This window comes from Trichomycterus rosablanca, chromosome 1 (genome assembly GCF_030014385.1).
Source record: "Trichomycterus rosablanca isolate fTriRos1 chromosome 1, fTriRos1.hap1, whole genome shotgun sequence".
Lineage (NCBI taxonomy): Eukaryota > Metazoa > Chordata > Actinopteri > Siluriformes > Trichomycteridae > Trichomycterus > Trichomycterus rosablanca.
In genome coordinates this window covers 28,316,352-28,343,478 of record NC_085988.1, presented here as the reverse complement: position 1 = coordinate 28,343,478, position 27,127 = coordinate 28,316,352, and the positions used below count along the sequence as shown (strand labels likewise).

Below are 27,127 nucleotides of genomic sequence, written 5' to 3'. Positions count from 1 at the left end.
TTATCGAGTACTGATCGGGAGCAAGTTATCTATGCTGCCATCTTGGGTTGCCAGTTTGCAATATTTTTAATAACTGTGCAATTTTTGGTTAACTTCCTCTATTAATACTGTTTATATTTTTGTAATTTTTACATATTCTTACTTCTTAACATGTGTACATACATGTAAACACTTTGTCTTTTTCTATTTTTTGTATTCTTGAAAGCTGCTGTAACACTGCACATTTCCCCCTGTGGGATAATAAAAGGCGATCTTATCTTATCTTATCTACACCAGAAAAAGTCGCTAGAATTGTCGCTAGTCGCTTTTTTGAAGAAAAGAAAAAAAGTCGCTAAATACAGCGACAAAGTGGATAAATTGGCAACACTGCATACGAGACACCAGCACAGCACCCAAACCTCTACACTTGACACGCCCACAGATGACGTCACGGTTCGGGCTGAAAAACCCAGTATTCTGTGGTGCCAGATCAGACGCTAGTTCGCTGTCTGGAACCTCTTTTATTTGGAACCAGAACCGGAACCGTTCCACGTCGGTGGAAAAGGGGGATCGGAGCGATTGGATCTTCATCGGTCCACCCTCAATACCCAATGTACACAAAATCAAACCAACCAACATGTTCATGAAGGCACTTTATTGTTATTTTGATGTTGGAAAAGTCGGCGTGTGATTGGATGCTCTCCGGATCGTCACCACCTCAGCTTCAGACGTTGAAGAACTGGAACCGTTTGGTTCTCAGGCTGGCTCTCCTCGACTTCGGCATCGGGACACCTACACAGCAACACAGAGCCGACATGCACACGTGTTACAGGAAACTCCAGCGTTACTCCACCTAGCGTGTATAACGTGTATTTCTGAATTGAAACCAGACCTTCATCTTCACGCGCGGTCTCCATCAGAGCCCCGGACTCTCCAGGTTGGGCTTCGACGATGGGGGGAACAAGAACGTCGTCCTGCAGCTGCTCGTGGTCCGGTTTCTTTGAAGACGCCTCGGAGATGTTCTTCAGTGGATCTGAAGAAGAAATGCAACCTGATTCAGTTTGTAACGTTCACCTTCATCAGATCACCACCATCCATCTATAAAATCCCTCAAATGTACCTTCAGTGCATCCTCTATCCAGGTTCTGCTTCTTCAGTTTCCATAATTGGTGCTCCAAAGCTGCTGGCTCCTCCAGTTCTGTCCACTGGTGCTCAGGTGCTTCATCCCTGTCTGGTTCCTTCACCCGGTTCACTAGAACCACCTGCCTGTCCTGTAGACACACCTGCTCCTCAGGTTTATTAACCTTAGTCTTCAAACCTACCTGATCCACTCGTTCTTCTACCTTTGTCATCTGGTCCATCTGAAGCACCTGCTTCTCCAGCCTTTTGTTCTCCATCCTCTCCAGGTTTTTGAGGACCATTTTCTCCTCTAAATTTGGCTTCTTTATTTCAATCTGGTTCTTTCCTACCTGCTTTGGTTTTAACACTGTGTCCACTGGGTCCACCTGCCTCTCTACCTTCTTCACAACCTGGTCTGGTTTTTCCACTGGGTCCACCTGCCTCTCGGCCTTCTTTATCTCATTCTCTATGAAACTAACCCTATTTTTTACATGTTCCTTCCACTGGTTTATTAGGATGACCTGCTCTGGTTCTTCCACCAGGTTCAGCGGGGCCATCTGCCTCTCTACCTTCTTCACAACCTGGTCAGGTTTTTCCAATGGGTCCACCTGCCTCTCGGCCTTCTTCACGACCTGGTCTGGTTTTTCCACTGGGTCCACCTGCCTCTCGGTCTTCTTCACGACCTGGTCTGGTTTCTCCTCTGGGTCCACCTGCCTCTCAGCCTTTTTTATCTCATTCTCTATTAAACGAACCCTATTTTTTACATGTTCCTTCCACTGGTTTATTAGGATGACCTGCTCTGGTTCTTCAACCAGGTTCAGCGGGGCCATCTGCCTCTCTACCTTCTTCACAACCTGGTCTGGTTTTTCCACTGGGTCCACCTGCCTTTCGGCCTTCTTCACGACCTGGTCTGGTTTTTCCACTGGGTCCACCTGCCTTTCGGCCTTCTTCATGACCTGGTCTGGTTTTTCCACTGGGTCCACCTGCCTCTCGGCCTTCTTCACGACCTGGTCTGGTTTTTCCACTGGGTCCACCTGCCTCTCGGTCTTCTTCACGACCTGGTCTGGTTTCTCCTCTGGGTCCACCTGCCTCTCAGCCTTTTTTATCTCATTCTCTATTAAACGAACCCTATTTTTTACATGTTCCTTCCACTGGTTTATTAGGATGACCTGCTCTGGTTCTTCAACCAGGTTCAGCGGGGCCATCTGCCTCTCTACCTTCTTCACAACCTGGTCTGGTTTTTCCACTGGGTCCACCTGCCTTTCGGCCTTCTTCACGACCTGGTCTGGTTTTTCCACTGGGTCCACCTGCCTTTCGGCCTTCTTCATGACCTGGTCTGGTTTTTCCACTGGGTCCACCTGCCTCTCGGCCTTCTTCACGACCTGGTCTGGTTTTTCCACTGGGTCTACCTGCCTCTCGGTCTTCTTCACGACCTGGTCTGGTTTTTCCTCTGGGTCCACCTGCCTCTCAGCCTTTTTTATCTCATTCTCTATTAAACGAACCTTCTTTTTTACATGTTCCTTCCACTGGTTTATTAGGATGACCTGCTCTGGTTCTTCAACCAGGTTCAGCGGGGCCATCTGCCTCTCTACCTTCTTCACAACCTGGTCTGGTTTTTCCACTGGGTCCACCTGCCTTTCGGCCTTCTTCACGACCTGGTCTGGTTTTTCCACTGGGTCCACCTGCCTTTCGGCCTTCTTCATGACCTGGTCTGGTTTTTCCACTGGGTCCACCTGCCTCTCGGCCTTCTTCACGACCTGGTCTGGTTTTTCCACTGGGTCCACCTGCCTCTCGGTCTTCTTCACGACCTGGTCTGGTTTCTCCTCTGGGTCCACCTGCCTCTCAGCCTTTTTTATCTCATTCTCTATTAAACGAACCCTATTTTTTACATGTTCCTTCCACTGGTTTATTAGGATGACCTGCTCTGGTTCTTCAACCAGGTTCAGCGGGGCCATCTGCCTCTCTACCTTCTTCACAACCTGGTCTGGTTTTTCCACTGGGTCCACCTGCCTTTCGGCCTTCTTCACGACCTGGTCTGGTTTTTCCACTGGGTCCACCTGCCTCTCGGCCTTCTTCACGACCTGGTCTGGTTTTTCCACTGGGTCCACCTGCCTTTCGGCCTTCTTCACGACCTGGTCTGGTTTTTCCACTGGGTCTACCTGCCTCTCGGTCTTCTTCACGACCTGGTCTGGTTTTTCCTCTGGGTCCACCTGCCTCTCAGCCTTTTTTATCTCATTCTCTATTAAACGAACCCTATTTTTTACATGTTCCTTCCACTGGTTTATTAGGATGACCTGCTCTGGTTCTTCAACCAGGTTCAGCGGGGCCATCTGCCTCTCGGTCTTCTTCACAATCTGGTCTGTTTTTTCCACTGGGTCCACCTGCTCCACTGGGTCCACCTGCTCTAACTTCTTCATCTCAATCTCAGAAACCAGAACCACCTTGTTTACTGGTTCCCTCCTCTGGTCCTTTAGGATGACCTGCTCTGGTTCTTCCACCAGGTCCCGTGAGGCCACCTGCATCTCTACAACCTGCATCTGGTCCTCTAAAACATTCTGCCCCACTCCTTGCCCCATCTCTTCACCCTTTACCACGCTTCCCTCCTGACCCTCCACGTCCTGCATCTCTACCTTCTGGCGTCTCTGCCACCATTTTCTCTTCTTTACTTTCTTCTCAGGTTTGGTTTTTCCCAGAACCACCTGCTTCTCCATCTTTGGTATTTGGTCTGCCTGGTTCTCTAAAACATTCTGCTCCACTCCTTGCCCCATCTCTTCACCCTTTACCCCGCTTCCCTCCCCACCCTCCACGTCCTGCATCTCCACCTTCTGGCGTCTCTGCCACCATCTTCTCTTCTTTACCTTCTTCTCCGGTTTGTTTACCCGCCTGTGCGGCTCGTCATCGTCAGATGGAGAAGTCCAACAGGAGAACATGTTCATGCTGCTTACTGTCTCGGCGTCTCAGATCAAATGAGCACAAACACACGAAACGCGGCTATTTATACCAGAGGTTTGGAATGTGGTGATGTCATCATGATGATTTCACAATGTGTGCATGTAGCTGAGAGTGGTGCTGATCATCATCACTGCTGCTCTCAGCATCATTAACCTCTAGTGTAGAGCGGGACAGTGGGAGGAGCTTCGGGCCCTATTAATCGAAAGGTTGAGGGTTCGAATCCCAGTTCTGCCTTTTAGCAAGACCTTTAACCCTGTTTGCTCCAGGGGCGTAACAGCTGGAATACTGCACACCTGTACATGTATACATGACAAATAAAGGCAATCAATTCTATTAACATATACGTATTTACACACCATGGCTGGATTACTGACCGGGCCAGTGGGGCCAGCGCCCAGGGGCCCTTGAAAACATTTTGCGATGCCTATCAACATTTATGATACAATATATTTTTATTTCCGAGGGCCCTCCATTTTAAGGATCCTCTGACTATTAGGGACTTTGACCCCAGGGCCTCTTGGGGGCCCTAGCCATGCTTTTGGGGCCCCTAGCCATGCTTTTGGGCCCCTTATGAAAATGGATGAGGCGTTGTGGCACTGCTTTGACTTCGACTTCTGGCTATTAGGGGTCCTAGGAAAGAGGGGGGCCCAGACTATCCTTAATCCGTCCTTGCCGATCACTGCCCATTGCACAACAATGGAACGGTGATCAGGTCCATATGTAATTCACAATCACCATTAATTACAATGGCCATGTTTTTCTTTACACATGATTGGGGTAAAGCTCCTATTACAGCGTTGTATGATGGTGAGAGATGTACTCTCTCTTTTAGCATCTTTAGGGTGTGAGGAAGTGACTCCAGCTCCGTGTGGAATCCAGTCCGGATTTGTTTACTACACTGAGTAGCGCTTTGCTGGCTCTGATGGTATTTCCTGTGCTCAGTGTGGAACAGCTGTATGCGGAGCAGCTGGATGTCTTACTGAACCGCTATGTAGCTGCTGAAGTTCAGCTCCACTCTGTAATGTTTCGATAATGTCCTTCCTTTTTCGTAAACACATAAACACAACGTTGTGTTTACGCTTTCTTGTTGTTGCTTAGCCTCGCTGTGAGGGTTTGTTTTTGAACGCTTGATTTTCTGGGATCTATTCAAGGGCGACGGCGTTGTTCGCCACTTTTTCTGTAGAACATGACGGTTCTGGTTTGTATCTGAGAGGCTAGTGTAAACAGCTAGCATTTATTCAGCTGATTACTTAATAGTGGCTGATATTTAACACGGTGCCGAATTACTTGGAATACATTAAGGGCGTGTAAAACCAGCTAGACACTTAGTTATCGAGTCTAACTTACATTATTGAAGTAAATAAAGTGTCTAAGCGGGCAGTTAGATTAATAAAGTCAAGTTGTGTATCATCTATCAGACGTGATGTGGGATGATGGAGTCGTTTGGATAGCGCGTTAGCTAGGTAGCTAGCCTGCTAGCTCTGTTTCCATTCGCAAGAGGCGAAGTTGCAACATTAACGCCGACTGCACAACGAATAAAAAGGTAAGTGAGCTGAATTTATAATAATAATTGCGGTTTGGAATAATAACTTAGCTAAGTCAAATAAGTTATTTTACTGTCATTTGTATTGTTTTTTTTTCTTGCAACAGTTGTGTTGTTAATAATCGACCCTGCACCATAGTCTATTCCACTATGAGCTTGAATAGCGGTTAGCAGTGTTTGTTAAATTCAAATATAAGGTGTTTCCTTGTAATAAGCACCATCTGCTTGTAATATTGCCGTGTTTTGTACAATTAGATTGGAATATAGATAAGTCATTGTAGCTGTCAGTGTTAGGTCATTGTTGGCCACTGCTGCAGCCACGTTGCTCCATTATGTATCCCAGCCCTTAAAAAAAAGCTCTGTATGAAGTATGTATGTAGCCACCAGTCATCTCTACTTCTAAACCAGGATTTAGATTTAGAGTAAGTTTATTTCAGGCCTCAGATCCAGCTGTGTTTAGTTATCGAGCTTGTTATACTGGTGTCCTCAACCTCTCTGTGATTCAGCCCAATGGCTAGACAACGCCTAAGTTCAGTTGCCTCTATATTTGACATAAAAGGATGGATTCATCTGCAAACATCCTGAATGAGTGGTGTATTTACATTACCAGAGACTTGTAACTGCAACTAATGCTGTGCAGGTCTTTATTTCTTTATATTTTGGCTGATGATCGTAGTCTAAATCATCCTCACACTTTAAAATGAGTTGGAAATGTTTTGGAGTTGTCATTAGAATTTTAGTGGTTAACCTCGTTTTCTATTTATTTAGTATACCTTATTACAGTATGGGCGGCAGTGGGTAGCACTGTCGCCTCACAGCAAGAAGGACCTGGGTTCAATCCCCAGGTGGGGCGTTCCGGGTCCTTTCTGTGTGGAGTTTGCATGTTCTCCCCGTGTCTGCATGGGTTTCCTCCGGGAGCTCCGGTTTCCTCCAACAGTCCAAAGACGTGCAAGTGAGGTGAATTGAAGATACAAAATTTTCCATGACTGTGTGTTTGACATAAACTTGTGAAATCTAATTACCATTACTATCATGAATGTAACCAAGGTGTGTAAAAAATCCTAATAAATAAATAGTTTACACAGTTTAATGCAAGTTGCAATGATGATGAAGGGGCTTTCTAAATGTCATCATTGAGTAATACTTGCAGAAAACATATAGAATAGAAATATATATATATATATGTAATAGAGAAGCTACACAGACATAGCAAACCCCTTAAGCATCTTATAGTACAATTGGTTTGATTGTCCACATTTACTTAGACTAATGATACAGTAGGTAAGAGAAAATAGTTAAAGGATGAACTGAAAACAGCAGCATCAGTTACATATAAACAAAAAACAATAACCAATTAACTTATTCATCTAGGCAAAACGTCTTTGATAAAAAGGAGCCCAGCAATGCATAGTTACATGTGCAATCAACCAGAACAATGGTTCGAATTCAGTTTGTATGTTTGATCCCAAGAACAGCACACCCACAGTGATGTATAGAGGTTGAACTGTAATGTAAAGGTGATGTAAGAGCATTACACATCACTGAAAGAACATGAATGGAATGTATCTGAACATATTAGAGGAGAAGAGAACATCATCGACCAAACTAAATCTGGATGTTTTAAAACAGACAACGTACCAAACATAAATCTTTAGACTGAAAATGTGCCTGCATGGCCTAGTCAGTAAACTGACCTAAATCCTATCAAAAATGAGTAGAGGATTTTAAAATTGGAATTTCAAAGTGCCACTTATAACCTGGCACTTATAATGGATCAAAGTTTTAAGTACATTGCTGCAATAAGCTACTTAGTTGTTTCAAAGCTATAATTACCAACATCACTTTTGCAACAAGCAACAATCTACTAATGCAATTAATGTGTCTCAATACTTTGGTGCCTCATCAGTTAGCTTTTGTAAACATATAGGCCTATTTGTCTATGCTTATAAATACATACATTACTTACAATGTATACAATACATTTTGTTCATATCTATAGGTTTAAAGTCAAAAGGCCATCGGTGTGTAGGTGTTTAAGGTAATAAGTGCACTAGTATTTTAAAGAACAAAACCAAAAGTGATTGAATCTTGTGTTTAACCGTTGTATAGTGATTTCAGAAAGTATTCAGACCCCTTGATTTGTGCCCACCTTATTGTGTTGTGGATTTGAATGGACAGTGACACAATGACACAATGACAATAAAGTTGAATCTAATCTAATCTAATATAATTACCTTTTTTTAATACGTTTTTCTTTTGTCTCTCAATCTGGTCATATCCAGTTTCCCTGGTTATATCTCTGGTTGTACATCCTATTTTAAAATTGTAGTTATTAATACGAACTTGGTCCTGTCTGGTCCACTTTTCTGGAAAGGCTTTTACAATAGTTTAGAGTGTGTCTAATAGAATTTGAGTGCCTGTTCAGTAGAAAGGGGCTTTTGTGAGGTCAAACTGATGTTTTGACCTGAAGGTGTAGCTCGCAGTATACAGTACATTTGCAACGGTCAAGGTTAGGGCTTGTCAAACCAAGTCTTTCTGGACCTTATTTTGTGCAAAAGGGCACAGTTATGCTGAACCAGGAAAAAATCTTTCTCCAAACTGGTGACACAAAATTGATTTATAAATACAGGAGATTACAGGAGTGCTTGGATGGCGCATTAGTCAATTATGCTAGCCCACCACCACTGAGATCTGGATTCATATCAGCTGTGCTATGGCATAGTTTGTAGTATAGGTTATGTATTGGTTTTCACCTGATTGCAGTTTTAAAATAAAAGCATTACTATTTGTGTGTGCAGGGGTGATAGAAATGCCTAAATTTCTATGTCAAGAAAATGCAATTGCAGACAGTATGAACCCATGGTCAACTTTAGATCTTCAACACATTTCAAAAAAGTTGGGTTGGTTAAGCATTTACCACTTTGTGATGTTGCTATTTCTTCTTACAACACTTAAAAGATGTTTTGACACAGAGGATACTAAATGTTGAAGTGTTTCAGTTGTTAGTTTGTCCCATTCTTCCTGCAAACACGTCTTAAGGTGTGCAACTGTACGGGGTTACTGTCACATTTGTTGTTACAAAATCCTCTACACATTGTCTATTGGGGCCCAGTCAGGACTGCAAGCAGGCCAGTCCAGTACCTGTACCCTTTGCTTTTGCAGCCATGTCTGTGTAATGTGTGCAGCATGTGGTTTTGCATTGTCTTGATAAAAAATACATGGATGTTCCTGATACCATACCATGACAGACTGTGGCTTTTGAAGTTGTTGCTGATTACAGTCTGATTGGTTTTTTTTGTGTTTGATCCGGAGCACAATTTTTTTTTTAAATAAAGAATTTGGAGTACTGATTAATCTGACCACAATACACGTTTCCACTGTGATATGGTGATTTATAATTTAATGCAGTAGTGTATTTGCAGGTCCATCATTCTAGAATCTTACTGTACGATCTAGCATCAGGTGCGCATGATAACGCACAGTTTATTGTATAAAAAATAGAAAAGATATTTTAAATAACCCTATAGATTCTGGATGAATCAGGCCTCACTGTGACCCTGACCTGGATAATTCCCTTGATAATAAAAAAACCTTTAAGTATAAATCACATTCATAGAGTAGTACAAATTAAGCAATTTATGTATTATCCAGGGTTCTCGGGTGGTGTAGTGGTAAATTACAGTAGCCCCAGTGTTGCTATCGGCCAGTCATGTGTCTGAATACAGACATGATTGTCTGTTTCTTAGCTGAGGCTTGTGATGGATTAGCGTCCTGTCTGGGGTGTGTTACTTCATTGTACCCAGTGATTTTAGGGAAACTAGGCTTAGATCAGGATAAAGTGGTAATAAAACATAAAAATTATATGAAAAATTAAAATAAAAAAAGTATTATTTATTCTGATTCATCTCAGAATTATTAACATGCTTCCAAAACCCCCCAAAACAATAACAATTACAGCTGTTAAATGTTTTGTTCATTTCGTTATTTATTTGATATTAAATGTATATTATTATTATATTACAATAATTCCCAGCCATTGTTGCTATGAAGTACTTTTGAAAAAGAATAGAATTACCAAAATCCATGTAATCATATGTTTTTCGACTTGTCTTGCAGGGCCTCAGTTGTTTACATTATACATCTACATAAGGTTGAAGTGCTAAACACGTGTTGGTTTTCCTGAGTTTATTTTTAGCTTTATGTTTGGGGTGAAACTGAAGGCGGCTGCTGTTAAAGCGCTTTGCTGGAGTGTGACAGCTGACTGGAGCACTTTCAATCTCTCTGAGTGCAGCTCACTACAAATAGTGCTACCCTCATCTCATTAAAGCTGTCCAGCCTAGTGTACTGTGTTAAACTGACACTTTGCCTGGGCTGTGCAGTGTCTGCTGCTGTGCTGTAATCCTTATTTACTGCCAGACTCTTACGTTTCCACATGCTCATCTCAAAAAGTGCAATACTAGAAATGATTCGGAGTGCAAATGTATCAGTGACCCAGCAATATCTGCCTAATACATGAGAATTTACAATATACAACTACCTACTTAAACACATTCAAACAAAAACATGTTCTCTTTTTTGATTCCCTTTCTAACGGGAAATGGCAGCAAAGATTTCTAGTGTAGATAGCCTGATATTTTATTAAAGTTTGTCTACTTTAGCCAACAAATCAATCATGGGGAACACTTAAAAAATTATAAAATGGTAAAAAAAACTTGCCTTTACTCGAGAGTTGTCTTGTAAAATAGTTACTTTTAAATAAAATTTTACATTGTGTGATAAAATTTCTAAGAACTCAGCCCTTGATGTTGCCCTGGGGAAGCACCTCTGTTGTGGCTGTTTCTAGAGGTGTCTGGGTTTATTAACTCTTTTTTTTTTTAATTAAGGATGTACCCTAAAAGTAACTGGACCCCTTGACTTTTTGGGCACTTTACTGTATAGCAGAGTTGATTTTCAATGAATATAGCTGCCTTTTTACCCTTTAATCTACATTTAAACACCCATAATGACAAAAAAAATATTATTAAAAATAATTCACAATAGTATTCAGACCCTTTATTCATTACTTTGGCAGCAATTATAGCTGCAAGGCTTACTGTATATGCCTCATGAAGCTTGGCACAATTGCATTTGGCCAGTTTATCCCATTTTTCATGACAGGTCCTCTCAACCGCCATTGGATTGGAGGTTTTTCCCACAAATATATGATAAGTTTAAGTCTGGGCTGTGGTTGGGTCACTAAAAGACGTTTAGTGACCTGCCCCAAAGCCACTTCATGTTGTCATGATAAAAGGTGAACTGTCGTCCCAGGGATAGTCTAGGCCTCTAGGCCAGAAAATGCCTTAGCATACCAAGACATGTTGGACAGTTGTATGCTTCCAGCTTTGTGGGAACAGTTTGGGGGAAAGCCCTTTCTGTTCCAGCATGACTGTGCCCCAGTGTACAAAGCAAGGTCCATAAAGGCAAGGAACTCACAAATTCTCTTCTGGATAAATGCAAAAATTCCCACAGACACTTTTCAAAACCTTGTAGAGAGCCTTCCCAAAGGAGTGGAAGCTGTTATAGCTGCCTATGAATATAGAATGGAATGTCATAAAAGTTCATGTATGTGTACCCAAAGGTGTACTTTTGTCCATATGGTGTAGTTTTATATTTACACTATAAGTTCATCCCAAAGGTAGAGGTAAGGGCTCTGTATGGGCCAGTTCTTCTACACCAAATCAAATTATTGGTGCTATGCCTAATATTGTGCAAGTAGTACATCATGTCTTGACATTATGACTTGACTTTATAGTCGAATAGTCTACCAGTGGCATGAAGACCTGCACTTTTAACTTCACCCTTTTATGTATTTCATCATAAATAACAAAGTTAAAAGACAAAACTGAGGAAAGGTAAGTTTAATCCGGTAAATGCAGAATAATTCGTCCACGACTGTTATTCCTACTCAAGCTGTTGTTACTAATGTATTTTGTATCTTGCTCGGGTAGAATATATCTGATCTTCCTGAACATTTTGTATCTTACACAAGTAAATAAATCTGATCCTCTCGAAAAGGCCTTGAGTTGTAAATTAAGAAAACATTCTGAATCCTCATAGATAAATTAGAATGGACTTGGCTTTAATGTAAAAGTATCAGAAGCTATTTGGACTAAAACAATGGTGAATGAACAGAAAAGAATCCTGTGCATTTTAACTAAATGCTGATGTGTGGGTTAACAAGCTAACTAATGTATGCTGAGAGGTTTCAGGACTGAGCAAACAGAGTTTGACAGATTTCCAGAATTAATGATAGAGTTAACCCTGAAAAGTCTTTTAGAATAGAATAGAATAGAATGCCTTTATTGTCATTGCACAGTGCACAACGAAAATTTTTGAGCATCTCCTTCACGGTACATGTATGTACACACAGACATATATATATATACACATGTATTTACAAAATAAACATATACACATCTAGATACAAAAATACAAAAAATGTGGTTTTAAGAACTTTACAGAAAAAAAAGAAGAAGAAGGTTATTGCACAGTCCCTATAAATTGCACATTATTTCTTAGGATGTAAAGTTTGATAGTTTAGTGTTTTTATGGCAGAGGGGTAAAAGCTTTTCAGGAGTCTTGATACTTTTTACGGGCCTTGATACTCCTATAGCGCCTACCAGAGGGCAACAAGGAGAACAGGTTGCAACAAGGGTGAAATGAGTGCTTAATGATGTTTGTGGCCCGACGCAGGCATCGGGTTCTGTAAATGTTCTCTAGTGAAGGCAGCTCAGTGTTGATGGTTCTCTGAGCTGATTTGATGACTTCAGCATATATAGAGCAGAAGTAAATGTTGTCGGAGAGGCAAGATGATCTTGATGAAGTTGGAATTGCAGGGCTTATAATTGGTCCCACTGGACTTATTTAGACACAAACACTACCTGGTTTACTTGGTTGCCAGGAGTTCGAAGTGGCATTGTGAGTTTAAGTAGAATGAAACCTAGCACACATCATCTCGGAGTCATGCTACATGACATTTACACAATGGACCATCAAAACATTACAGTCTGAACTCTCACTTTACCTTAGAGCAGCTAAAAATCACAGTTCGAAGTGGGAAAAGAAAAGCAAAGTTCAGCTTGATGCAAATAAGATGCAATGTGTGATGAAGTTACTCTATATGGCCAAAATTATATGAACCTAGTGATAATTATAGAGTATATATCGACATAATACATATCGGAATAAAGTATCTATCTTTCTATCTAGCTTGCTGCACCCTGCCTACCTAGGCAGCTGCCTAAGTAGAGAGAATTTGAGCAAGACATTAAACTCATGAGGCTGGTTATTTAGACACACTACTTAGAAAGTGGTTACAGTAATTACTAAGCTAACACAGTTAGCCTCAGGCCATTCAAACCAATGGGCTGAGGAAACACAACCCACTAGCATGCAAGCTAACATATCCCTTTGTGTACCAAAAATGATTTAAATTGTCACTGACAAGAACGAATTTGCAAATAAATTACACTTACACAGAAAGTTGTGCCACACTGAATGCTGAGATTGTGTTCACCACTAAAGAAACATTGTTTGCTCCCTCGTTATTCAGTCAGGATATTGCTTAGAATCTGGCATCTTATTAGGCAGCATTTTATGGCATCTAAGTCTTCTTCTCGGCGTATGTAGGATGGTGTAAAATGCTTTCTATGTAGAGAGCTCACTAGATGTTCATACAGACCCAATTCAGGTGTACATTTGAGTTGGACATAAACACTTGTTTCTTCTGATTGTAATTTTGTGGATTGAGTCAAGGAGAGAAAGAGAGCTAGTCTATGTGACTGTATTTCCTACAATCTATTACTCAAACACTGATTAAATTAGCAGTGGCAACAAAGTTATTTATAGTTGTTATCAGTAATATTGCTGGGTGGTTGCAGTCTAGAGATGCATGAGTACCGATACTGGTATCGGGTATTTGACGGATACCGCGCTCATTAACGCAAACGAGGCTCCGATACTAAACATCCGATACCGTGTGCCTAGTGCAGGTTGCTGCGTTATGCCTAGTTCACACTACACGATTTTTGCCCTGATTTTCGCTCGGCGACTGGTCTGCGCTAGATTTGCCGGCTCGGGAGCAACTCGGCGTTCGCTCGGCGATCAAAACTCGGCTCTCGATCGCTAAGTGTGAACTACCCAACAACGGATCGAGTTTTCTAGCATGTCAGATATCTGATCCAATAGGTATTGGTATCGGTATCGGCAAGTACAAAAATACTTGTACTTGTACTCGGTTGGAAAAAATGGTATTGATGCATCCCTATTGCAGTCCCAAGGTTTTGATTTACTGCAGTGCTCTTTTCAACCTACGCATTTGATTTGCTGTGCTAAGATATAAAATCAACACAGGAATTAAGTAAAGCTGTTGTTCTTACACTTAAAAATAGGGGTAGTACTCAAGCCCTCAGTGTCAGGTGACCAACATTTAGTAGAAACCTAACAACAGCAACAGTCTGTTCCTAGCTTACACAGAGGACCCATGCAGGACAGACCAGGCTGTTTTTACCTGTGTGGAAAAAAGGTACAGCTTCTCTGGGGCTTTTCCATGTTATGTTGACCTTGGCAACCAGTTTACAGAATGTAAACAAACCATCCTGTCCCTCTCTAGGGGCGTGCCTCTCCAGTCTTGGCAAAGAGAGCTCTGTCTGTAGGGGCAAAATAAAAGTGCTTCCCACACTGAGATGTAAAGACCAGGCAGGTCAGATTTGCTTTGCTGCATGAGGACCAAAACTAACCACACAAAATACCTACAAACCCATTTCTAAAAGCAGACTGGTTAAAAAAAACCCGTTCCAGCCACAGTGGAAGCGGTGTACTGACATACTTTTCATCATTTCTTTTTTATTTTTACTACCTGTAGTAAGTAAATAGAGACGAAGATTAGATCCAGGTCCTTAGGGCTTATGTTGTTGTGTGGCACTATATTAATTGTACCAGATAATTTTTCCTCATTTATTTGGTTATTCATTCCCTCTATTTTTGTCTCCCCAATGTAATCATATCCAGTTTCTTCTTATTGCAACATTTTCCCCACTGCTGAAACCCCCACCCCTGATTAAGCAGGGCCGTAGATTGTCGCAGACGGCCTTAGGAACAGATTCAGAATATATAAGGTTTTTACAGCTAACAAATGGCGTAGTGGCATAGGCTTTACTAAACAAAAAGAAAATATAACCTAATAGTGTAACAGTGGTAACTAGGTGACTGTTCTACAAGTTACACCCAACCTTGTAGTCTAATTGAAGTCTTACTCTCCCAAATATTTACTGATTCATTTAAATATGAAGAAGTATCCACTGCGTACACTCTAGGGCAGCGGGCCCCAACCTTTTTTAAACTACGGACCGGGTTCATATAAGATATAATTTTACGGACCGGTGGGGGAGGGAGGATTTAATTATATTGCTCACAAATGATGTAAAATGAGCAATGCAACAAGACGCTGCTCCCACCTAGGGGTGATATGAGATAATAACACCCGAAATAGAAGCAGTGAAAACTGCTTTTCTAGCGATCTCTAAATATTTATTCTTTCTGTGCGGCCTGGTAATAAATGACCCATGGGGCAACTTGCTGCATTTTACTCTGTAGTTTCCACTTTATTAACAGTGTTTTCTTTAGTAATGGACTATTGTATTTCAATTTTAAATTAAGTTGTTTGGAACCTAGGGTGACAGCGCAGGGTCAGCCATTGTACAGCGCCACTGGAGCAGACAGGCTTAAGGACCTTGCTCAAGGGCCCAAAAGTGGCTGCATAGCAGAGCTTGGATTTGAACCGACAATCTTCTGACTGATAACCCAAAGCTCTACCCACTAGGCTACCACTTCCGAACATCATTTCCGAATACCTTCCTTTATATCATTAGCTGTAAGAATAACTTACACTTTATTGTAAGAGCTGTTACACACTCACAGAGAGACAGACAATTCCTGTTGTTAAGTGTTCTAATTCGGAGAAGCTTATCACCTGTCCTTTGTCAGTAGACTAAGTCACTACTACATAAAGACTTTAAAAATAGCCCAGATTCTCATATTACTCATACACTGTAATATTTATCTATATTATAATGATTGGCAAAAACATTATAATGCACAAATAATAATAAACAAGCAGTTTTAAGCTTGTCCCGTCTGTCGTGTGTTACTGCATTGCTCTTTGTGATTCCTGGAAAACTGGATCTTAACCAGGATAAAACGGTGGTAAAAAAATTATTCACTAACCTGTTTCTGCTGGCCTAGTATTTTTTTTTTCATAAGCTTTATTTTGACTGGACTGGAAAATCATTAAGGACACAAATGTCTGTATCTTTGAATAAATCACGATAAAACATTGATTAACCAAAAATTCTTAAAATTTAATTCAGGGGGAATGGTTCTCCAGATTTTCACTTCAACAAGATTGGGATTTGTGTATAGCAGAGAGTTTTAGGGAGTGGCTCATGTAGTAGCTAATCATTGACTGTGCAAGAATGATTTGGAGTCTCTTAATGTTTACTGTACTGAATCAAAGTTTCCAAGTACGTGGTACACAGTTCTAAATGTGCACAGAAAGCATATCATCTCTTTTTAAGATTAGGATACATTAGGATACATTAGGGTACAGGGCTTTTTCCAAAAAGCAAAATACAGCATTGGCTATGATGGAACATGTCGATTCTTGTTGATTGCTTTACAGCCATTTGGCCTACAGAACCTCATTAAACCATAGCTGTGATCTGAATCATCAGTAACGTAGTGTTTCTGAACATGTTCAGTTTCATTTGAAATCTCTACAATTACAAAGAGGCACTCTCACATAAACTTGTGAAAGTGCTTCCTCATTTGTCACACTTTTAAAGAGGAAGCAGTTCTGACAAACAGAACAGAGTGGTGCAGAGTAGTTGGAGCAGGTCACCCAGCCTGTCAGAGAGTGTTCCCATTTCACTTGCTTTCCTAAGCCACTAGTCCCTATTTTTCTGCAGGCAGACAGTTTGGATTTATTTTTTTGTATTTAATGTAAGTCACCTAAACCAAAGCGTATTGATTATATTTAAATCAATAAAGCCCAGGGGTGCTGGGACAAATATAACATGGTAGCACTGGGAAAGGGCAGTAAAGGTCAAAGTCACAAGGCTCTTGTTTTTGTTTTTACGCTCACAGACTTTGATGGCTGTGTTCAGCACTTGGTTTGTCTGCTTCTTTACTTTACTGTTTTTCTGGACTTTTCGAGGTTATGCAGAAATGATGTTTTGCTTTCTGTCTATGTTATTACCACAACCAAGACCAGACAATTATAACCAGGTGCCGAACTGGTCATACTGCCCCCACCTCATGGTTGGTGAGCAGGCACCAATCTGTCAATTCTGTGCTACACCCCTAACAATCAGACATATTTTATTAGAATGTCCTACAATTTCAGCCATCAGAGATTTAATTTTTATAGGGTTGAGAACACAAAATAATTGTTTGAGAAGATTCCTCTAGTTAAAATTCTTATAAATAACTTTTTAGAAAGTCTTGATATAACACAAATGATCTAAACATATAATGATTTACCGTTCCAATATCTGTCTATGCCGTAAAATAGCCAATAAGTTGCTGATATGACCAGAAACCCAAACAAAAATTTTTATTACCCTTTTGATTTAATTTTAACCTATTTTACTTCATCATGAATTCTCATTCTTTAAAGGAATGGTGTTTTTAGTACATTAGACTATTCTGAAGCACATTTACATTTTCGGCATTTAGCAGATGCTCTTATCCAGAGCAACTTACAGAAATGCTTCCATAGTAAACATTACCTTACTCTAGTTTAAGTAAACAACAGTCCAAGAACACAAATCTGCTAAAACCTGTAAGAACTAGGGTTGGGCGGTATGACGGTATTACGGTATACCGCGGTATTTAAAAATGATGACGGTATTTAAAAATGGTGACGGTATTTTTAAAAAATGTGAAGCGCCAAATTTCTGCTTCGGGTTTACCTTAAAAACGGAGACTTTAGGACATTCGCGCATCCACAGTAAGGGAGGGGTGGGAGGGGTAGGCGGTTGGAGCTCACCGATTGGTTGTGGAGGTGCTCACTGAGGTGATGACACAAAAACTAGTGCGCGCTCTACATAGACACGTTTTATGTCATCCTATGCGCGCTCCCGAGAAGGAGGCTGTTTGAAACCTTAGACGCCTTAATAAGCTGTAGTTCCGTATCTTAACATTTCAAGAACGAGTGAGCATCGGAAGTGTCCTTGGCTTAAAACATGGCTGACGGTGCGGAGAAACGGAATTATTTTCAAACGTAAATAAATGATTATTGAACTTGTATAAACTTGCACATGTGTTTTTATTTGCAAAATTGAGCTTGTGAGTTGACATGCTTGCGCACTGTGCTATCCCATCGGTTTGAATGGCAAAATGCTAACTGTTAGCTTAGTATAAGACAGCCCCGATATTAATATCAATGATGAAAGATCATGAACATTTTGCTACCTTGCCTTAAATGTAGGCATAATTCAAACAACACTTCAATGAGAAAAAAGATTTATTTTAAAAGGAAACTACAGGAAAGAGACAGACTGGTTGCATTGAATTAAGTTTCATAAAAATCCTCTCTTGTGCAGAGATGTGTTTGTGCCTGTGTTTGTTTCTGCTTTAAAACATACACGCCATCACGCCATGAACCAATCAGATTTAACATCATTAAACAAGTTTTTTCCTCAATTATTTGTCATAATACTACTAGCGCTCTCTTTATCTGTGTGTGTGTGTGTGTGTGTGTGTGTGTGTGTGTGTGTCGCTCCCCGTGATAACTGCGCAGTTCTAATCGGCTGTATTTCACTCCGCTTCGCATCAGTAGACGGAATTAATCAGTCATTATAAAATAAAAATATATGTAGAGAGCTCCCTAGCTTTTCGAACACACCCTATATAACAGCTCCCAGAGGCGCGACTCGGGTTCCTTTAGTTCATTTCAAAGAGCCGTTTAATAGAATCGGATCGTTCGCGAACGACCCATCACTAACAGACACGCCCCCTACGCGGTAATATCGTATACCGCGGTATTTTTTTGAAGACGGTATGAAAATCGGCAATATCGCCCAACCCTAGTAAGAACCAAAGTTTTTTTTTTTTTTTTTTTTTTTTTTTAAAGAAATGTAAGAGTGTTTGTAAGTACAAGTCAGCTCAAGCGCTTAGTAGGCCAGATTTAGCTCCATCTAATTTCTACCTTTTTGTAAATTAAGTACATTTTTAGATATCTGTTGATCAGTAACAAGACTTGGCATGTACCTGGCACTACTGTAGTGAGTATTGCTTAGCAACGCAATTTCTGTCTCCTAATCTAGCAGTGTATTTCAAATAATAAAAAAAGACTAATAGGAAAAGCAGCACATCAGAACAGGCTAAGGGTTATGCTAAGAAAAAAAGTATGCAACACAAATTTAAAAGAGAAGCTTTGCTTTAAAGCTCAATGTTAAAAAAATGACTTTCCTTATTAAAAAGTACGTGTGTTATAACAATTGCACTATTATACAGATAATATTGGTTTAAAGTGGAGAAAACATCCATTCACATCCACCAGCACTTAAGCAGATAAACACAGTGTTTTTTCTACACTGGCTTAAATGCACCTTTAAACCTTTCTGAATAATATTCTATATACGAGGGATCTTCAAAAAGTCTCCACACTTTTATATTTTTGTTGCAGGCGAGTAGTAATTGGTTGTGTCTGAGAGACTGAGATAGAGCTTATAGTCTAGATTTAGCTCCATCTAATTTCCACCTTTTTGAACCACTGAAAGAAGCTTTAAGAGGAAGATTTTCATGTGATGATGATGTGAAAGCCACAGTGCATCAGTGGCTACACGCTCAACCAAAAACATTTTTTGCTTATTGGATCAAAAAGTTGGTACGATGCTGGGAAAAATGCATCGGAAGGTGACTGTCGAAAAGTGATGTAATTTGTTTTTAAAATTCTTAATAAATAGAATTTTGCAGAAAAGTGCAGAAACCCTTTTTGAAGAACCCTCATATAATGAATGTATGTGCAGCATCGGTCTATACTCTTAATGGTATGCTCTAACTATTATTACTTTAACTCCTCTAACATCTATTCTAATGTTTGAAGAACAGATTTCAAAATTTTAACTTTTTTTTTTCCCATATACCATTTTAACCAGTGATATTGGTTCATAGGTGAGATACGTTTGTCATTGCTGATTTTTTTTTTTCAGAATAAAGTGCAAAATATCATTTGCATTAGTATGTAATTGTATGCAAAAAGACTACAAGTCATCCACTGTACACAAATTCACTCCCATTATCTGATTAATGCTGAAAGATTTTTTAAAACTAGCATTTCAATTAAAATCATGACATAGCATTTGCATCTCTTTTCTTAGCAGTTGTTGTCTTTTGGTGGTATTTGGCTTTAACTTGAAAAGCTTTAACAGTAAACGTTTTAACTCATGCTCGGGGAAAAGTATTTAGCACCCACTTGAGATGAAGTTGTTAGCAGGCACTACCCTGAGTCTTAATTAATGCCTCAAACAATGTATATCACAAACACACAGTTGTTGTTGTTTTAGCCTCCCTGGCTTTATAGACAGTGTCTACAAAGAAAGAAATGGGTCACCACTTTTTTGCTTGCTCTGGCCTGTCTGACTCATTAAGGTAAATGTTGAGTGTGCACGATGATAACTCACAAAAAAAAAAGAAATGTGCATTTTGTGCAAGTTAATAATTATTGCTATTATTATAGTATATTATCATAGTATTTCACACCACAGGCACTAAAGTCATGCCCACAGTAGTCAAGTTTCAAGCCAGTTTTTGTTTTGGGTTGGTCAGTGCTTCCATAAGTAGGCCAGGTTTACACTGTATTGTAGTGATTGTGCAATTTAGCCAAAGATAAATATGGGTTTGGTATGACTTCAAAACAAACGTACACCCTCATTCATGCTTAATCGAAAACTGTGCTTTTCAAGATATTCTGTTAGGCTGCATCCACGTAGATATTTTTGGCACCTTTCAGGGCGCTTATAATGTTCATTGCTAGTGTGTTGGCTGGCAAAGATTATTTTTCCTGGCAAACTTGCATCCCAACTTTACAGTTGGCAGTTCACATTGCAGGCAGGTAACGTTCGCCTGGCATTCACCCAACCCAAAATCCATCAGACTGCCAGATAGAGAAGTGTGATTAATTATTTCCGAACATGTTGCCACTGCTTTAGAGTCCAGTTGGGGCATGCTTTACACCAATCCATCTGACGCTTGGCATTGTGCTTGCATGCAGCTGCTCGGCCATGGAAACCCATGCCATGAAGCCTCTGGTGCATAGTTTTTGTGCTAATAGTAATGCCAGAGGAGGTTTGGAATTCTTCAGTAACTGAGTCAGTGGAGCGCTGCAACGTTTAAGCACTGTGCGCTGCAACGTTAAGCACTCTGCGACCATGTTCTGCAACTTTACGAGCTGCGGAGGTTCATAAATGCTTCCTTTTTTCCATAATACCACTTATTGTTAATTGTGGAATATCTAGGAGGAAAGAAACTTCAAGAACTAATTTGTAGCAATGGTGGCATCCTATTACAGTACAACACATGAAAATTCATGGAGCTTATAAGAACGACTCATTTTTTTAGTGTTTGTAAAGGCAGACTGCATGGCAAGGTGCTTGATTATACATTTGTGGCAATAAGATTGAGTAAATCACCTGAATTAAGTGATTATGAAGTTTGTCACAATACTTTTGTCCATATAGTGTACACCGATCAGGCATAACACTATTAGGGCTGGGCGATTTTGCCAAAAAAAACCAAAACAATCTCGATTATTTTAAAATTATAACCGATTGTCGATTCCGATTTTTTTGTTCTTGTATAATGCAATTGAAAAAAGACTCAAATTTCTTTTTTTTGCATTGTAATTTAAAAGACTGCAGAATAGTAACAGCACCACCTATAATTATCTTTGTAAGGGACTCAAACTTTATAACAATAACGATATCACAATAATTAAAACAAAATAGAAATCTAAATTTTCTATATGCTTTATAAGAATAGCTCACAAACAACTCTTGTTTTAAATATTGTGCAGCAGAACCACCTTACAAAAAGTTCTTTACAGGTTTCTTAAAAGGAACACGAGCCTGTTTACTGTTTCCACCACTAAGTGAGTCTGTATCAGTATCTACACTGGGGGGGCATCAAGTGATCACTCAGCTCAGCTTTGATTTTGTCCTCTTGTGATTTGGGGGGTGGATGGAGGGGGCAAGGTCTGCTTCTAACAATGTGGACTACAAATCCCAAGCTCTCACGGACCGTCACATGACTGTCACATGTCTCGGTCAGCCAATCCTGATCGGGCTCACCGTCTCCGGAGTTTTGATTCAGTTCAGCGGTGTTTGATTCACTGAATCTTAATTAAACTCTTCTGTTTGTGTCTCGTTTTGCCGATCATGTTTGCGCTCTTTATTTCTAAATCTAACCGTTACCGTGTATAATCCTTGTTGTCTTCCGTTTACTGTTTTAGTCTATCCTCTGGTTTTGGACCTTACCTGATTTTGTACACTGTTTTTGCCCTTTTGATATTAAACTTTCCCTGATTTATATTCCGCGAACGTCTGGTCAGTTTCTGCTTCGTGACATGTTGGTATTTTAATGAACATATAAAGTATGTAAACAATCGCGATTGTCACATTCTAACATCGGGTGAAAACGTTCATGCGAATTAATCGTGAAAATCGCCCAGCCCTAAACACTATGACACCTTTCTATCAGAACCAGCATTAACTTCTTCTGCAATTTGAGCTACAGTAGCTCGTCTGTTGGATCAGACCACACGGGCCAGCCTTCGCTCCCTACGTGCATCAATGAGCCTTGGCCGCCCATGACCCTGTCGCTGGTTTACCACTGTTCCTTCCTTGGACCACTTTTGATAGATACTGACCACTGCAGACCAGGGAACACCCCACAAGAACTGCAGTTTTGGAGATGCACTGACCAAGTCGTCTAGCCATCACAATTTGGCCCTTGTTAAACTTGCTCAAATCCTCACGCTTGTCCATTTTTCCTGCTTCTAACACATCAACTTTGATGTTCACTTGCTGCCTAATATATCCCACCCACTAACAGGTGCCGTGATGATGAGATAATCAGTGTTATTCACTTCACCTGTCAGTGGTCATAATGTTATGCCTCGTCGGTGTATATCATCATGCATAGTGTAAACTACACAATAGTCTGTTTAGGCAACAAAACATGAGAGGGAATGTGTTTTTGCTAATTACATCACAGCTGTGATTTGGTCGCGGTTACGAGCTGGAGATGAGGTTGTTGGTTATTCATTGGATACACCACTTTATCATCTTGTGATGGGTCCTGATGGAAATGGCTTTTTAAAATCACTGGGTGCAGTGCAGTAATGTGCAGTAACCAGCCGGTAGCACTGCTTTAGCTTTGTTTGCTGGATTCCAGTGATAGTGGGATAGCATAATCAAAATAAGTAAAGATACAGCCTATATTTTAAAGCTCATCTTGACATTCATGTAGTTATGAGATAACCAAGTTCTAACTTTATACTGTAAAATTATGCAAAATATTCGCATCATTTTTGTAAAAACAAAAAACAAACATACACAAAATTTACACAGATCCACAAGTGCAGAGTTTAACATGCTGTGAGACTCAATATTCATGTTAACTAGACACAGTGTTTGTGATGTTAATGCATAATAGTTCTGTTATTCATTATATAAAGAATATAAATGCATGAAAAAGTTCTTCTGTTCAGATTAGATTCTCCAAATACAGCTTGTAACTGGAGCTGGCACCTGCACACTGAGGGTGGATAAATGCACGTGTCAAATCAGCAATCTTACTCTGTACTGACTGAAACTCCTCTCTCAACTGGAATCAAGTGTTGGAAATAAACATTGTCATTTCCTAACCAGCAGCATAATTCAAACATTGACCTCTTTGTTGGTTAACCAGTTAATTATTGACAACCCTATTATGTGGTGTATGGATGGATGGAGAGTTGAACAAAAGCAATAGCAATTTCTCTGTAGCATTATATTAATTATCAATCAAGTAGCAGATCAGCATCATTTAATAAAATAAAATGATGTGCGATGTAACTAACACATTATAATCCAGGTTTTGTATTTTAACAGAGCTGTTTATAGTAAAGTCAATGGGTGTATTTGAAAACCTAGGGCGCTCTCTACATAGACAGCATTTTACGTCATCCTAGGCACGCTCCCGAGAAAGAGGCTGTTCGAAATCCTAGATGCTTTAATATGCTCACTAATTAGGTATCTTAAAATTTCAGTGCTGTTTTGACTCAAGAACGAGTGAGCATCCGATGCTGCCTTAGCGGTGAAGGCAATCCCAGCATTCAATGCAGCACAACTTTTCTCACAGAGTTATTTTCAAACGTAAATAAATTATCATTGATTTTTTATTTGTATAAACTTGCACAAGTGTTTTTATTTGCAAATTTGGGCTTGTCAGCAAATTTAACCGTTTTCGGTGCACGGAGGGAGATGTTGGTTGACATGCTAGCGCGTTGTGCCACCCCATCCCATTGATTTGAATGGCATGAGGCTAACTTGTTAGCGAAAACTGATGGAATTGCTGTCTCAGTAGCGCTTTCGAATAACCTGCCTTATAAGTCAATGACTTATTAGAATCCTCTCTACTTAGGCAGCTGTCTATGTAGGCAGTAAGACAGCAAGGCAGCTCACTAGTTTTTCAAACACACCCAGTGTTTACATTACAGTTCACTACAGTTTAAAAATCATACTAACCATATTAAATTAATAATAATTAACATTGCCAAGGTTGTGCTTTTTACCTAAATTTTAGTTGACACAATTTGCTTTAACATAAATACAGTTTTACAACGACCTGTTTAATCAACCAATCCCCTCCAATTTGATAAACAGTCAAAAATATTGTTGTTTTTGATAATCAAGAAATGCCCATGCCATTCCAAGGTTTGCTTTGGGTAGACGCTTATCACAGACTTGAGACTCACTGACCTTGCCGGTGTGTATGTAAAGTAAACTACATTGCTGAAGTTGTGCTTTTAATTTATTTGTAAAGACTGTTGAACTGTTAAAAGCTATGTACTAACTGACAAAGAATGATGCCAGTTAGAAATGGCATTTAAATGCACTTTCTCAGATGATGCTGGATTTTTATTGAGAGAGCAGCTACAGTCTGTACAGAGTTAGAACGCTGAATTGAAACACACCCTTACTAACCCTCAGTGTGCATGAGCCAGGTTTAGAGATTATGCATTTCAATTATTTAACTAACGAACAATGGATTGATGTATTATACATAAAAATCACAAATGGAAGCTGTATTGTGTCAGTATGAAGTCTGAAAGCATGTTAAATGTGGATCTTTGTGTTTTTTTCCTTTTTTTTTTTTTTTAATTATGTGTGTTGCTCAGGTGACTCAGCGGTAAAACACGCTAGCATACCAGAGCTTGGGCGCCTATATAAACAGTGGTTTTGATCTTGCCTGTGCTATTGTCCAGCCAGGCATCTACACAAACATGATTGGCTCTATCTAAGGGTGGATGGCCCAAGCTTTGTGATGGATTGGCACCCTGTCCATGGTATTCTTGCCTTGGGCCCAGTGTTTCCCAGTGAAACTGGACCCACCATGACCCCGACCAGAATAAAGCGATTGATAAAAATTAAATAAAAAAAAATACCTTTTGTAATGAACTGTTTATTATCTATGTTCATGATGCTGAACTGACTCTGCTCACGTTGTTTATGTTAATGTTCAGCTCTGCCTTGTTTTGTATTTATAGTTTTAATTGAAGGTCACTGTTGATAGCCCTATGATTCTTTAACTCACTTGTTAACTGACCTTGACTGTCGCATGACTCATTTGGCTTCAGTTCAGACTTGTACACACACACACACACACACACACACACACACACACACACACACACACACACACACACACACATGTATAAACTGCTTTCACACTTCAGTACAGGCCTTGCGTGCCAAGGAAATGAAAAATCTGAGTTTGGACAGAGCACTGCAACCATAAACAAGGTTAGCAAACCAGTAAGCTTCAAAGTCTACTTTTGAAGACTATAATTTTTTATATTGAGTTACAAGCATGATGACTACAGCTTTAAGGAGTTATTTTAACCTGTTTTTTCTCCAAGTTCAACTGTTGTCAGTATCCCTCAAAGTAGTCCCTCAAAAATGCTTACCAGCCTTTGGGAGGTTAAAGGCTAGCACATGCTTTCTAGTAGATTCATATAACCAGCCACTGCCTCCTCACAACCTGCTGTTTGTACAACATAATAGAAAAATAATCACTAATATAAATTGTTCCTCACATTAGAATTTGCGTCTAGCCGTGCCATTCCATCCATATAGAGAACAAATTATGGATTTTTAACTAAATAAAAAATGTAAATAAAAATTGTGCTGTTAAATAGTGTTGCTTTTCCAGCTTTCTAATAAACACACAAGCAATGTTACATCAAATGTATATAAATGCAAGAAACAACAAAATGAGTGTTATTTTTCTCCCAATCTAGTTGTATCTAATTACCTGGTTGTGTCTACAACATTGGGAGGTGCACTTGTCAGTGCGATCTCAGTGCCATTCCCAAGCCCGAATAAAAATACGGAGGTTAAAATTGTGCCAGAGCTGCTCAGGTGGCGCAGTGGTAAAAACACACACTGGAACCAGACCTGGGATCTCGAATACATTGTATCGAGTCTCAGCTCTGCCTGCCGGCTGGGCTGAGCAACCACAAGAACAACGATTGGCCTTTTGTTCAGATAGGGGTGGGATATTAAAGCCGGATAGGGTCTCTCTCACAACTAATGCAATTACGATCTCTGCTGGCTGATTGATGCCGCCTGCACAGAGATGGGAAAAGAGTGCTGTCAGGGTGTGTCTCTCCGTACACAGTGCTGATCCGCATTGCACTCGTCAAAGTGTAGGTGACAAAATGCATACGGCTGCTGCCCACGTATCGGAGGGGGCGTGGGTTAGCTTTGTTCTCCTTAATTAGAGCCGGGGCCGGCATTAGTGGAGAGGAAGCATGATGCACTAAAAATGCATACATAAAATATATGTTTAAAAAATTGTGCCAGGTCAGGTGTGTGGACCATAGTAAATTGCTGTGGCAACCCCTAGCTGAAATAAAATTTATGTTTTATGAATTATGAATAAAAGTGTGTTAAAAAGAATGTTTGTAGTAAGAATTTTGTAGCAATGCTTGAACATGGATTAAATGTGCCAAAAGCTTGTGAATGTACAGTGTAGTCTTCATTACCTGCATGTTTCCTTCCACTTGAAAAAAAAAAAAAAAACATTGGGATGCATCCTAGCTCAAAACATTTGAGGTCATTCTTAAAAGCACCCAACCAGCATTAAAACACTGGTTAGCTTTAGAATGGAGGCAGCAGTTTGAATAGCCATGGGGACATCCGGGCAGAGCTCATATTACAGATTAGATGA

General features: G+C 40.1%; 2 protein-coding genes across 3 annotated transcripts in view; one reads left to right on the top strand and one right to left on the bottom strand.

Annotated features, from left to right (window-relative positions):
• Positions 1–619: 619 nt before the first annotated feature.
• Positions 620–4,045, bottom strand: LOC134309630 (titin-like). Of its 2 annotated transcripts, none has more exons than XM_062990984.1 (3): positions 1,100–4,045; positions 872–1,030; positions 620–771 (listed from the first exon to the last, which is right to left on the bottom strand). In XM_062990984.1, exons 1-3 carry the CDS (start codon positions 4,032–4,034, stop codon positions 704–706), a joined length of 3,162 nt encoding a protein of 1,053 aa, XP_062847054.1. In that variant the 5' UTR covers positions 4,035–4,045; the 3' UTR covers positions 620–703. The 2 variants fall into 2 exon arrangements, with proteins under 2 accessions (XP_062847054.1, XP_062847055.1); XM_062990985.1 differs by having other exon boundaries at positions 872–1,012.
• A 968-nt stretch (positions 4,046–5,013) lies between these two features.
• osbpl5 (oxysterol binding protein-like 5) overlaps positions 5,014–27,127 on the top strand; it is a 52,286-nt gene continuing 30,172 nt past the window's right edge. Inside the window, exon 1 of the mRNA XM_062990982.1 lies at positions 5,014–5,593. The gene's annotated coding sequence lies outside the window, so the exon portion shown is untranslated. The remainder of the gene's footprint in view (positions 5,594–27,127) is intronic.